At 45.8% G+C, this 14,426-nt stretch overlaps 1 protein-coding gene across 1 annotated transcript in view; it reads right to left on the reverse strand.

Moving 5' to 3' along the window:
• Positions 1-14,426, reverse strand: part of LOC110971575 (histone-lysine N-methyltransferase 2C-like) — a 91,275-nt gene that overhangs the window by 29,044 nt on the left and 47,805 nt on the right. The window contains 4 exon segments of the mRNA XM_051940474.1: positions 324-976; positions 1,139-1,655; positions 7,553-7,687; positions 12,633-12,839. Coding sequence (XP_051796434.1) covers positions 324-976; positions 1,139-1,655; positions 7,553-7,687; positions 12,633-12,839 — 1,512 coding nt within the window.

Genomic DNA, 14,426 nt, shown 5'->3' on the forward strand with positions numbered 1-14,426 from the left:
TTTTAAACGGTAACCTGAGAGGAAAACCCTGGAACGAAAAACATCAAACCCTGAAAATAAAGGAAACGACTGATAATTCAGTCAGAATTAACGGGAAGGGAAATATCTCCCATAAATATTATTTCTGGGTTCTGGTCTGTCGGGACGTTACTGAAGGGTTCTGGTAGAATCAATAGTCCTAGTCAGAGACATGGTCCTGTACTGCTGCTAGGACCTGGACTAGAGGACCTGGACTACAGCTCCTAGCAGCGGTCTAACTGATTCAGGACCTAGACTAGAGGACCCGTCTGGTCCAGGTCCTGCTGGTTCTGGACCGTTCCTACCTGGTGAGATGCTGCAGTGAAGGTGCCCGGCTCTCCTGGAGCCAGAGGGGAGGACCCGGATCCCGCCGGCTGAGGAATGAAGCTCTCCGCTGGGCTCTGGCCGTAGGACTCGTGGGTCTTGTGGGTTCTGGGGGTGGAGGGCTGCTGTGCGTACGGGTCGGGGGACGGCCGAGGCGTCCCGGGCGGCTGACTGCCCGGAGATCGGGGGAAACGGTCGGAGGGCCGGGGGGTCCCCGGGTTGGAGGCATAGGGGTCCAGGGCCGGGTGAGACGGGGACGGGCGTCGGCCGGGGGGCTGCTGGGAGAACTGGTCCAACCTGAGCACCGGGGGGGCGGGCAGGTAGGCGGGGTCAGAGTGAGGGCGGGGCGTCCCGGGGGTCTGAGGGTTGGCGTAGGGGCTCAGCGGGGAGAAGGACTCCACCTGCTGGCCGAAGTCTGGGCGGGGGGCGTACGGGCTCCGGTTGGGGGAGCCCAGGCCCGACAGGGGGCTGGAGGGAAACGGAGCCTCCTGGGGGAGGCCGAAGCCCGCCTCCCTCCGTCCTCCCTCCTGCTGGGGAGGCATCGGGGCCTTGAACACGGAGCCCAGCTCACCGGGACGACTGAACCGCTGGAACAACTCCACCGGACGGACACCTCCTCGGCTCTGCTGCAGGCCTGGGAGGAGACCAGGAGGAGAGAGAAGGTGTCAGGAGGAGAACAGAGGGAGCAGGAGAGAAAGGAGGAGACGTCAGGAGAAGACGTCAGGAGGAAAATAGTGGGAGGAGACACCAAGAGGACAGAGAGGAGACATTGTGAGGAGAGAGGAGGAGGAGTCACCTGGCTGGGGTCTGTCAGAGGTCTTGGAGTCGGGGGACAGTGTCGGGGAGACGGCGGCTTCGTGGGCCGGGGAGGCGCTCAGTGAGTTGCGTCGCTGCTGCTGCTGGGTGGGCGGAGGTCCGGGCTGCGAGGAGGCGGGGCGAGGAGTCCCCACCACCTTACTGTAGGGATCCCAGGGAGAGGAGGGGCGGGAGGAGGGCGGGGAGAACATCTGGGGGGAAGAGGGCGGCTGGTGGAGCGGTGAGGAGGGCAGGGGGGAGTGGGGCAGCGAGGAGAAGCCCGAGAGGGGTGGGGCCTGCGGGCGCAGGAAGACGTCGTCGGCCCGTCGCAGCGGCCCCTCCCTGTGCATCAACGGGGAGGCGTTGCCCCCGGCGACGGTCTGCGGGGCGGGGCTGTCGGGGGACAGGCGTCCGGATGGATGCTGATTGGCCAGGAGCTGCCGCTGCTCGTTCTTCACCTGTTCCAGCTTCTGGGTGGCCTCCATCTTAGCCAGCTGCTTGCTCTTCTGACGCATTTGCTGCAGGACACAGAGATGGACATGGAGGACACGGAGACACATGGAGGACACGGAGACACATGGAGGACACGGAGACACATGGAGGACACGGAGACACATGGAGGACACGGAGATAACATGTAGGACACGGAGACACATGGAGGACACGGAGATAACATGTAGGACACGGAGACACATGGAGGACACGGACGGACCATGGAGGACACGGAGACACATGGAGGACACGGAGACACATGGAGGACACGAAGATAACATGGAGGACACGGAGACACATGGAGGACACGGACGGACCATGGAGGACACGGAGATAACATGAAAGACACAGAGACACATGGAGGACACGAAGATAACATGGAGGACACGGAGACACATGGGAGACACAGAGAAAACATGGAGGACACAGACAGACCATGGAGGACACAGACAGACCATGGAGGACATGGAGATAACATGGAGGACACGGAGACACATGGAGGACACCGAGATAACATGGAGGACACGGAGATAACATGGAGGACACGGAGACACATGGAGGACACGGAGATAACATGGAAGACACGGAGATAACATGGAGGACACGGAGATAACATGGAGGACACGGAGATAACATGGAGGACACGGAGACACATGGAGGACACGGAGATAACATGGAGGACACGGAGATACATGGAGGACAAGGGGAGACACATGGAGGACACGGAGATAACATGGAGGACACGGAGACACATGGAGGACACGGAGATAACATGGAGGACACGGAGATACATGGAGGACAAGGGGAGACACATGGAGGACACCGAGATAACATGTAGGACACGGAGATACATGAGGACACGGAGATACATGAGGACACGGAGACACATGGAGGACACGGAGATACATGGAGGACACGGAGATACATGAGGACACGGAGACACATGGAGGACACGGAGATACATGAGGACACGGAGACACATGGAGGACACGGAGATACATGAGGACACGGAGATACATGGAGGACACGGAGATACATGAGGACACGGAGACACATGGAGGACACCGAGATAACATGTAGGACACGGAGATACATGAGGACACGGAGACACATGGAGGACACAGACAGACCATGGAGGACACGGAGATAACATGGAAGACACGGAAATAACATGGAGGACACGGAGACACATGGAGGACACGGAGATAACATGGAGGACACGGAGATAACATGGAGGACACGGAGACACATGGAGGACACGGAGACACATGGAGGACACGGAGATAACATGGAGGACACGGGGAGACACATGGAGGACACCGAGATAACATGTAGGACATGGAGACGCGTGGAGGACACGGAGACACATGGAGGACACAGACAGACCATGGAGGACATGGAGATAACATGGAGGACACCGAGATAACATGTAGGACACGGAGATACATGAGGACACGGAGATACATGGAGGACACGGAGATACATGGAGGACACGGAGATACATGGAGGACACGGAGACACATGGAGGACACAGACAGACCATGGAGGACATGGAGACGCGTGGAGGACACGGAGACACATGGAGGACACAGACAGACCATGGAGGACATGGAGATAACATGGAGGACACGGAGATAACATGGAGGACACGGGGAGACACATGGAGGACACGGGGAGACACATGGAGGACACGGAGACACATGGAGGACACGGAGACACATGGAAGACACGGAGATAACATGGAGGACAGGAAATAACATGGAGGACAGGAAATAACATGGAGGACACGGAGATAACATGGAGGACACGGAAATAACATGGAGGACACGGAGACACATGGAGGACACGGAGACAACATGGAGGACACGGAGACAACATGGAGATAACATGGAGGACGCACACCCAGAGACACATGGAGGACACAGAGACACGTGGAGGACACACACGCAGGTCAGCGCGTCGACACACGGCAGCCAGCTGCTAACGGCTAACAGCTGGCCGCTAGCAGGCAGCTAGCAGCCATCAGCTAACAGCTAGTTAGCAAGCAGCCAGCAGCTAACCACTGGCAGCTAACAGCAAATCGTTAGCAGCTAACAGCTAACCGTTAGCAGCTAACAGCTAGCCACTGGCAGCTAACCGTTAGCAGCTAACAGCTAGGTAGCAGGCAGCTAGCAGCTTCCCTCTCCCGTCAGCAGACCGTTCTCCCTCCACTCTGAGCCAGTTTGGACCCACAGTTCACTGGTTTATTTCCATCCCGTTTCTTTTAATCATTCTGGACAGCTTTAAGGTTTTAGAAACCCATCACAGATTATTTGTTGTCATTTTAAACTAAAGTTTAGTGAATCAGGACAATCTGTGAATTGTTTTCATTGTGTTTCAGGTTATTCTGCCCCAGTTTTGAGTTGTTCTGTGTCTTTTGTATAATTTTGGACCACCTTTGGCTCACTGCAAACCAACTTTGAGTGTATTTGGACGCACAGAGTCATTTTAGAACTGTTGAGTTGTTTTAAGTTATATTTCCTGGGATTTTTGAAGTAATTTTCAACAAGTTTCAGGTTATTTTGGACAAATTTGGATTTGATTAGTCATGTTTGATTTTAATGTATTTAGCATTCTCAATCTGTTTGATTAAACTTTTTCAGTGAATCAGGACAATCTGGAAATGGTTTCGTCACATTTCAGGTTTTTTTGGGACCAGTTTGTTAAGTGATTTTTGTTTAATTTTGGACATCAAGTCATTTTGAACACATTTTAAATCCAGTGTTGAGTCATATCTGACATTTTTACCATTCTGGACAATTTCTGAGTCACTGCAGACAAACTGAGTGTCTTCTGAAAATTTCCAAAGAATCTTGGTCAGGTTTCTGGTTAATTTAGGCAAACTTTGAGGTATTTCACATTTTTCCTTATCACTTTTCAACATGTTTGAGTCGTTTCTGATGAATTTTCTGATCATTTTGGACAGGATTCAGGTTTTGTTCCCATTTTGAGCTTTTTGAGTCACTTTGGGCAGATTCTGAATTATTTTAGAGAAATTTACAGGGATGGGATCAGCAAGTTCTGATTCTCACGGAAAGTTGTTGACGGGGGGGGGGGGGGGGGGGGGGGGGGGATGTGCGCGGCAGCGGAGCAACTTCCAATCACTGGGCCGTTTACAATCGTCGTTAACAAGCTATCGTTAACGTTGTTACCATCTCGCGGGAGTATCAGCGACAATAAAGTCTTCAAACTTGAAATGAAATCCGCGGATCCGCGGAAAAATCACATCCCTGAATTTATAGTATTTAACAACTTCAGTTGCTCTGGACTGCTGTTGAGTCAATTAACACCAGTTTCAAGTCAATTTGGAAAATTTGTGAGAAGATTTTGAAGAGGATTGAGGAATTTCAAGTTGATCTGGACAGCTGCTGTTTGTTGCATAGCTTAAATTTTCTTTATAAGGTTTAAACCTGTACTTCACAAAACACTTGAAACAACATTAATATAATAAATAATGGGGTTGGGGTATAGGTTTATAATGTCGTCTGTTGTTGGTCCTCTGACTACTTTTACGGACGGGAGCTGAAAATCTATATGTAATACATCAGATGTGTTCTATGTTCACTAAATGGTCCCTGATCAAATAAATAAATACATTTTGCAGTGTCAGTAGTGTCTCATACTTACTCTACTGTTCAATGGTCTGGGGTCACTCAGAAATGTCCTTATTTTTGAAAGAAAAGCATTTTTGTCAATGCAGATAACACTAAATGAGTGATAAATCCAGTGTAGACATAGTTAATGTGGTAAATGACTATTGTAGCTGCAAACGGCTGATTTTTAATGGAATATCTCCATAGGGGTACAGAGGAACATTTGTCCTGTGTTCTGATGCTACATTGTGTTAGCTAATGGTGTAGAAAGGCTCACTGATGATGTTAGCTCATGGATAAAACTGGGAATTTTTGTCTGGGTGACCCCAAACTGTTGAATGGGAGTGTTCTACATCTTCAGCTTTTCTACTCTGTAGTTTCATGATCTGTAATTTGGTTTTCTGAACAACATCTGTTAAGTCCTGCAGCTTTGATGGGATTCATCTCATTTCATCTGTTTGGTTTGTTTGGAGCTCAGAGTCAGACGCTGGCAGAAGAAACCAAGCTCCAGCAGAGACCGAAGCTGGGAGAGAACGGAGCTTTGACCAGGTGATGTGACCATTACACCAGGTGATCATGTGACCATGTGACCAAGTGATCATGTGACCAAGTGATCATGTGACCATCTGACCAGGTGATCATGTGACCATGTGACCAGGTGATCATGTGACCATCTGACCAAGTGATCATGTGACCATCTGACCAGGTGATCATGTGACCATGTGACCATGTGATCATGTGACCATGTGACCAGGTGATCATGTGACCATGTGACCATGTGATCATGTGACCAAGTGATCATGTGACCATCTGACCAGGTGATCATGTGACCATGTGACCATGTGATCATGTGACCAAGTGATCATGTGACCATCTGACCAAGTGATCATGTGACCATGTGACCAGGTGATCATGTGACCATGTGACCAGGTGATCATGTGACCATGTGACCAGGTGATCATGTGACCAAGTGATCATGTGACCAGGTGACCAAGTGATCATGTGACCAGGTGATCATGTGACCAAGTGATCATGTGACCAGGTGACCAAGTGATCATGTGACCATGTGACCAAGTGATCATGTGACCATGTGACCAAGTGATCATGTGACCATCTGACCAGGTGATCATGTGACCAGGTGATCATGTGACCATCTGACCAGGTGATCATGTGACCATCTGACCAGGTGATCATGTGACCATCTGACCAGGTGATCATGTGACCATGTGACCAGGTGATCATGTGACCATGTGACCATGTGACCATCTGACCAGGTGATCATGTGACCATGTGACCAGGTGATCATGTGACCAGGTGATCATGTGACCAGGTGACCATGTGACCAGGTGATCATGTGACCAGGTGATCATGTGACCAGGTGAAGGACGGCAGCACACCAGCATTCAGAGTGAGGCAGAGTAAAGTCAGTGGGTTCTGAGGCAGACTCGGGCCACGGACACCGACTCTGGGTCAACTGATAGCGCCTCACGGTGGCCGGTTCTTTCGGATCGGTTCCCCCCAGAGTTCCAGATCTACCCGTCCGTCGCCCCACAGAGGAGCCCGTGGCCGGTGCTGGCTCCATGGTCTGAAATCCTGTCAGCATTGAGCTCCACTTTAACACGTTCAGAGCTCCTGTCCTGGAGGTTCTGGAGATCATGGATGTTACAGCTGGCTCTCACCTTTTTATTCCTAAATTACAGGTAAACCCCCTGAATCCTGAGGTCCAAAGACACACCAACATGACACCATTTATCAGCCAGAAACTGTACAAACAGACACCCAGCAGCTCCACAGTCAGATGATCCACCAGGAACCTTCACTAAAACTATTTCATGAACACCACTTCATCCTTCATGTCTCATTTAAAAGGTCTGCAGAAATAAAGACTCTGCTCACATGGGACTCTGTAAAAGCTGAACTGAGCTCAAAACAACATAATTTCATTGAAGTAAAAACATAATAAGCCGACAGTGAAGAAAAATGAGGCCACAGTGAGGAAAAAGCCTCTGTTCAGAACCGGAACTGAGCTCAGAACCAGATATTTCTTTGAGTCCCACTTCATGCCTTCTAGAGTTGTGTCTGTCTCTGAAGCTTCTGACTGATGAATGGCTCTGTTGTGGTCTTCTTCCTGAAGATGAGCTGAATGTTCAGGACTGGACAGACTACCTAACCCCCCCCCCCCCCCCCCCCCGAGAGCAGACTGAAGAGTGTTAAAGCAGAACAGGACGAGGATTTCAGAGGCTGCTGGGTCCAGGGAGTCTGCCTCGAACGGGTTCGCCTTGAGATCTTACCAGAGCCTCTTTGCCCCCTCCTGCTACAGGCGCCTGGTAGGGACAATCTTTATCTGTTGGTGATTTTAGGGCTTTGGTTTGGGGGGGATTTTCCTGCCTCTTCTTACCGGTTCCCCATCTGTCATCTACCTCTCCCTTTTCAATGACAATTACATCAGAGATATTAGTGGTGGTGAACGAGGCTCAGCAGGCATGCACATCACAACATCATCACAGCTAGACGTCATGCCCCACTGCTAGTCATGCAGCCTGGTGGTTACCATGGTGACCACTGGGAGCGGGAAACCAGCACCAGGTCAGTTTGGTTTCCAGCTGCAGCAGCAGATGTGGTCCGGTCTGTCAGGGTGCTGCTGCCCTGCAGTGATCCATCAACCAATCAGAAACTCCTAAACACAGCGGAGGACGTCTGAAACCTCTTCCAGCCCAGCAGACACAAACCCATCCTGACCCAACATCTGCTGCAGGTCAGAAAATCGCTACAATATCATATAAATTCACCAAAACATCTAAAGTCTGCATATGAAAGCACCAAAATGCCAAGAGTTTGTATGTTAGAGTACCAAAATGTCAAACATTGGGAACTAATGAAAACCTGGATATTAATACTCTGAACTGTCTAAAACCTGGATATTAACACACTAAAACATCTAAAACCTGGATATTAACACACTAAAACATCTAAAACCTGGATATTAACTAGGGATGTGCGCGACTAGTCGTTTAATCGTTTAACCGCCTACTCATTTATTAAACGTTTAGTATTTTACTAGTTGGTTAAACGCTGCATTAAGCATCATGCTCCTTGTTCTTCGTGCCTCTGCATCGGCTTCTTTGTAAACAGGCTGAGCAGCCAGGGAGAGAATTGCTCCTCCTCCCCTCACACGCACACATAGCAGGGGGCGGGGCCACACAGTTTGGGGAAGAAAGTTTGGAAAGGTAAAGTGGGAAGATGGCGACGCTCCTGCGCAAGAAAATCAGCACCGTTTGGCAGTATTTTGACGCAGCAGATGACAACAAGGTCGCCTGTCAGCTGTGTAGCAGAAACCAGTGTTGCCAACTTAACGACTTTCTCGCTAAATCTAGCGACTTTTCAAAGCTTCCTAGCGACTTTTTTGGTCAAAAGTGACTCGCGACAAATCTAGTGACTTTTTCTGCCATTTTGGAGACTGACAGGAAAACTGGGATCATTCTGCAGTTCCTGTTTTCAACCAGCAGCAGGTGCTGCTGTGAGCTCCTCCCCCTCCCAGAGCACAGGCTGTCAGTCCAGTAACCCCACAGCAGTCCCAGTGTCTGACTAGAGGCCAGACGGCAGATGAATCGCACATGCACAAAGTCACTACAGATCCCATCCAGACTTACGGAGCGGAATATAAATGAAAATGTTTCTTCACTGTCATCATGTGGCTTTATAGACTAGTCGACTAGTCGGTGGGGAAATTAGTCGAAATTCCCATCCCTAATATTAACAGACTAAAACATTTAAAACCTGGACATTAAAACACTAAAACACCTAAAACCTGGATATTAACACACTAAAACATCTAAAACCTGGATATTAACACACTAAAACATCTAAAACCTGGATATTAACACACTAAAACATCTAAAACCTGGATATTAACACAGTAAAACACCTAAAACCTGGATATTAAAACACTAAAACACCTAAAACCTGGATATTAACACACTAAAACACCTAAAACCTGGATATTAAAACACTAAAACACCTAAAACCTGGATATTAACACACTAAAACACCTAAAACCTGGATATTAACACACTAAAACACCTAAAACCTGGATATTAACACACTAAAACACCTAAAACCTGGATATTAACACACTAAAACACCTAAAACCTGGATATTAACACACTAAAACATCTAAAACCTGGATATTAACACACTAAAACACCTAAAACCTGGATATTAAAACACTAAAACACCTAAAACCTGGATATTAAAACACTAAAACACCTAAAACCTGGATATTAACACACTAAAACACCTAAAACCTGGATATTAAAACACTAAAACACCTAAAACCTGGATATTAACACACTAAAACATCTAAAACCTGGATATTAACACAGTAAAACACCTAAAACCTGGATATTAACACACTAAAACACCTAAAACCTGGATATTAACACACTAAAACACCTAAAACCTGGATATTAAAACACTAAAACACCTAAAACCTGGATATTAACACACTAAAACACCTAAAACCTGGATATTAACACACTAAAACACCTAAAACCTGGATATTAACACAGTAAAACACCTAAAACCTGGATATTAACACAATAAAACATCTAAAACCTGGATATTAACACAGTAAAACACCTAAAACCTGGATATTAACACAATAAAACATCTAAAACCTGGATATTAACACACTAAAACACCTAAAACCTGGATATTAACACAATAAAACACCTAAAACCTGGATATTAACACACTAAAACACCTAAAACCTGGATATTAACACACTAAAACACCTAAAACCTGGATATTAAAACACTAAAACACCTAAAACCTGGATATTAACACAGTAAAACACCTAAAACCTGGATATTAACACACTAAAACACCTAAAACCTGGATATTAACACAGTAAAACATCTAAAACCTGGATATTAACACACTAAAACACCTAAAACCTGGATATTAACACAGTAAAACACCTAAAACCTGGATATTAACACACTAAAACACCTAAAACCTGGATATTAACACAATAAAACATCTAAAACCTGGATATTAACACAGTAAAACACCTAAAACCTGGATATTAACACAATAAAACATCTAAAACCTGGATATTAACACACTAAAACATCTAAAACCTGGATATTAACACAGTAAAACACCTAAAACCTGGACATTAAAACACTAAAACACCTAAAACCTGGATATTAACACACTAAAACACCTAAAACCTGGATATTAAAACACTAAAACACCTAAAACCTGGATATTAACACAGTAAAACACCTAAAACCTGGATATTAACACAATAAAACATCTAAAACCTGGATATTAACACAGTAAAACACCTAAAACCTGGATATTAACACACTAAAACACCTAAAACCTGGATATTAACACAGTAAAACACCTAAAACCTGGATATTAACACAGTAAAACACCTAAAACCTGGATATTAACACACTAAAACACCTAAAACCTGGATATTAACACAGTAAAACACCTAAAACCTGGATATTAACACAATAAAACATCTAAAACCTGGATATTAACACAGTAAAACACCTAAAACCTGGATATTAACACACTAAAACACCTAAAACCTGGATATTAACACAATAAAACATCTAAAACCTGGATATTAACACAGTAAAACATCTAAAACCTGGATATTAACACAGTAAAACACCTAAAACCTGGATATTAACACAATAAAACATCTAAAACCTGGATATTAACACAGTAAAACACCTAAAACCTGGATATTAACACAGTAAAACACCTAAAACCTGGATATTAACACAGTAAAACACCTAAAACCTGGATATTAACACAGTAAAACACCTAAAACCTGGATATTAACACACTAAAACACCTAAAACCTGGATATTAACACAATAAAACATCTAAAACCTGGATATTAACACAGTAAAACACCTAAAACCTGGATATTAACACACTAAAACACCTAAAACCTGGATATTAACACAGTAAAACACCTAAAACCTGGATATTAACACAGTAAAACACCTAAAACCTGGATATTAACACAGTAAAACACCTAAAACCTGGATATTAACACAGTAAAACACCTAAAACCTGGATATTAACACAATAAAACATCTAAAACCTGGATATTAACACAGTAAAACACCTAAAACCTGGATATTAACACACTAAAACACCTAAAACCTGGATATTAACACAATAAAACATCTAAAACCTGGATATTAACACAGTAAAACATCTAAAACCTGGATATTAACACAGTAAAACACCTAAAACCTGGATATTAACACAATAAAACATCTAAAACCTGGATATTAACACAGTAAAACACCTAAAACCTGGATATTAACACAGTAAAACACCTAAAACCTGGATATTAACACAGTAAAACACCTAAAACCTGGATATTAACACAGTAAAACACCTAAAACCTGGATATTAACACACTAAAACACCTAAAACCTGGATATTAACACAATAAAACATCTAAAACCTGGATATTAACACAGTAAAACACCTAAAACCTGGATATTAACACACTAAAACACCTAAAACCTGGATATTAACACAGTAAAACACCTAAAACCTGGATATTAACACAGTAAAACACCTAAAACCTGGATATTAACACACTAAAACACCTAAAACCTGGATATTAACACAGTAAAACACCTAAAACCTGGATATTAACACAGTAAAACATCTAAAACCTGGATATTAACACAATAAAACACCTAAAACCTGGATATTAACACAGTAAAACACCTAAAACCTGGATATTAACACACTAAAACACCTAAAACCTGGATATTAACACAATAAAACATCTAAAACCTGGATATTAACACAGTAAAACACCTAAAACCTGGATATTAACACAGTAAAACATCTAAAACCTGGATATTAACACACTAAAACATCTAAAACCTGGATATTAACACAGTAAAACATCTAAAACCTGGATATTAACACAGTAAAACATCTAAAACCTGGATATTAACACAGTAAAACATCTAAAACCTGGATATTAACACAGTAAAACACCTAAAACCTGGATATTAACACACTAAAACACCTAAAACCTGGATATTAACACAATAAAACATCTAAAACCTGGATATTAACACAATAAAACATCCCTAATGCAGACACTAACCCACCAAACCGTCTAAAATCTCGACATCCTGCTGTGGTTCTGACTCTGGGGGCAGCAGAACCCTGAAGACGTGTCTGACGGTTCCACTGGATGCTGGTTAGTTGTGGTTAAATGCTGCGTTTGGGGACCGGTGCTGATTTCTCGCTCTGGTTCTGGTTCTGTTGGTGAATGATTTGTGAGAAAGACACTGGAACTGTGCTCACCTGTCGGAGCTTCCACTCCTGCTCCTGTTCCGACTCTTTAGGCCTCAGCGGGTCCTTGAAACCCACCTCAGTCTCCAGACAGAGCGGGTCGTAGGGTCCAGGTGGTGGCGGCGGCGCCGGCTGCGAGGCCTGGTGGCGTTTTAGGGCGTCGTTGGACAGCTGCACCTTGTTGATGCGCTGAGCTGCACGGTTGTCCCGAGCTTTTTGCTGCACAGAGGAAACAGCACAGGTGATCCAAAGCAATAACAAAATCTACAAAATCAACAGAAACGGTAAAAACAGGAGGTCATGGAGGTAAAATGGACCCACAGTGGGGTTAAATGACCCCACAGTGGGGTATAATGAACCCACAGTGGGGCAAAATGAACCCACAGTGGGGTTAAATGAACCTACAGTGGGGTATGACCCCACAGTGGGGTTAAATGACCCCACAGTGGGGTATAATGAACCCACAGTGGGGCAAAATGAACCCACAGTGGGGTTAAATGAACCTACAGTGGGGTATGACCCCACAGTGGGGTTAAATGACCCCACAGTGGGGTATAATGAACCCACAGTGGGGTATAATGAACCCACAGTGGGGCAAAATGACCCCACAGTGGGGCAAAATGAACCCACAGTGGGGCAAAATGAACCCACAGTGGGGCTAAATGAACCCACAGTGGGGTTAAATGAACCCACAGTGGGGTTAAATGACCCCACAGTGGGGCAACCCCACTGTGGGGCAAAATGACCCCACAGTGGGGCAAAATGAACCCACAGTGGGGCTAAATGAACCCACAGTGGGGTTAAATGAACCCACAGTGGGGTTAAATGACCCCACAGTGGGGCAACCCCACTGTGGGGCAAAATGACCCCACAGTGGGGCAAAATGAACCCACAGTGGGGTTAAATGAACCCACAGTGGGGTATAATGAACCTACAGTGGGGTATAATGAACCCACAGTGGGGTTAAATGACCCCACAGTGGGTTATAATGAACCCACAGTGGGGTAAAATGACCCCACAGTGGGGTTAAATGACCCCACAGTGGGGTATAATGAACCCACAGTGGGGTTAAATGACCCCACAGTGGGTTAAATGAACCCACAGTGGGGTATAATGAACCCACAGTGGGGTTAAATGACCCCACAGTGGGTTAAATGAACCCACAGTGGGGCAAAATGAACCCACAGTGGGGTTAAATGACCCCACAGTGGGGTATAATGAACCCACAGTGGGGTTAAATGACCCCACAGTGGGTTAAATGAACCCACAGTGGGGCAAAATGAACCCACAGTGGGGTATAATGAACCCACAGTGGGGTTAAATGACCCCACAGTGGGGTTAAATGACCCCACAGTGGGTTAAATGAACCCACAGTGGGGTTAAATGAACCCACAGTGGGGTTAAATGACCCCACAGTGGGGTATAATGAACCCACAGTGGGGTTAAATGACCCCACAGTGGGTTAAATGAACCCACAGTGGGGTTAAATGAACCCACAGTGGGGCAAAATGAACCCACAGTGGGGTATAATGAACCCACAGTGGGGTTAAATGACCCCACAGTGGGGTATAATGAACCTACAGTGGGGCAAAATGAACCCACAGTGGGGTTAAATGAACCCACAGTGGGGCAAAATGAACCCACAGTGGGGTTAAATGAACCCACAGTGGGGTTAAATGAACCCACAGTGGGGCAAAATGAACCCACAGTGGGGCAAAATGAACCCACAGTGGGGTTAAATGAACCCACAGTGGGGTAAAATGAACCCACAGTGGGGCAAAATGAACCCACAGTGAAGTTAAATAA

This window comes from Acanthochromis polyacanthus, chromosome 20 (assembly GCF_021347895.1).
Source record: "Acanthochromis polyacanthus isolate Apoly-LR-REF ecotype Palm Island chromosome 20, KAUST_Apoly_ChrSc, whole genome shotgun sequence".
NCBI lineage: Eukaryota > Metazoa > Chordata > Actinopteri > Pomacentridae > Acanthochromis > Acanthochromis polyacanthus.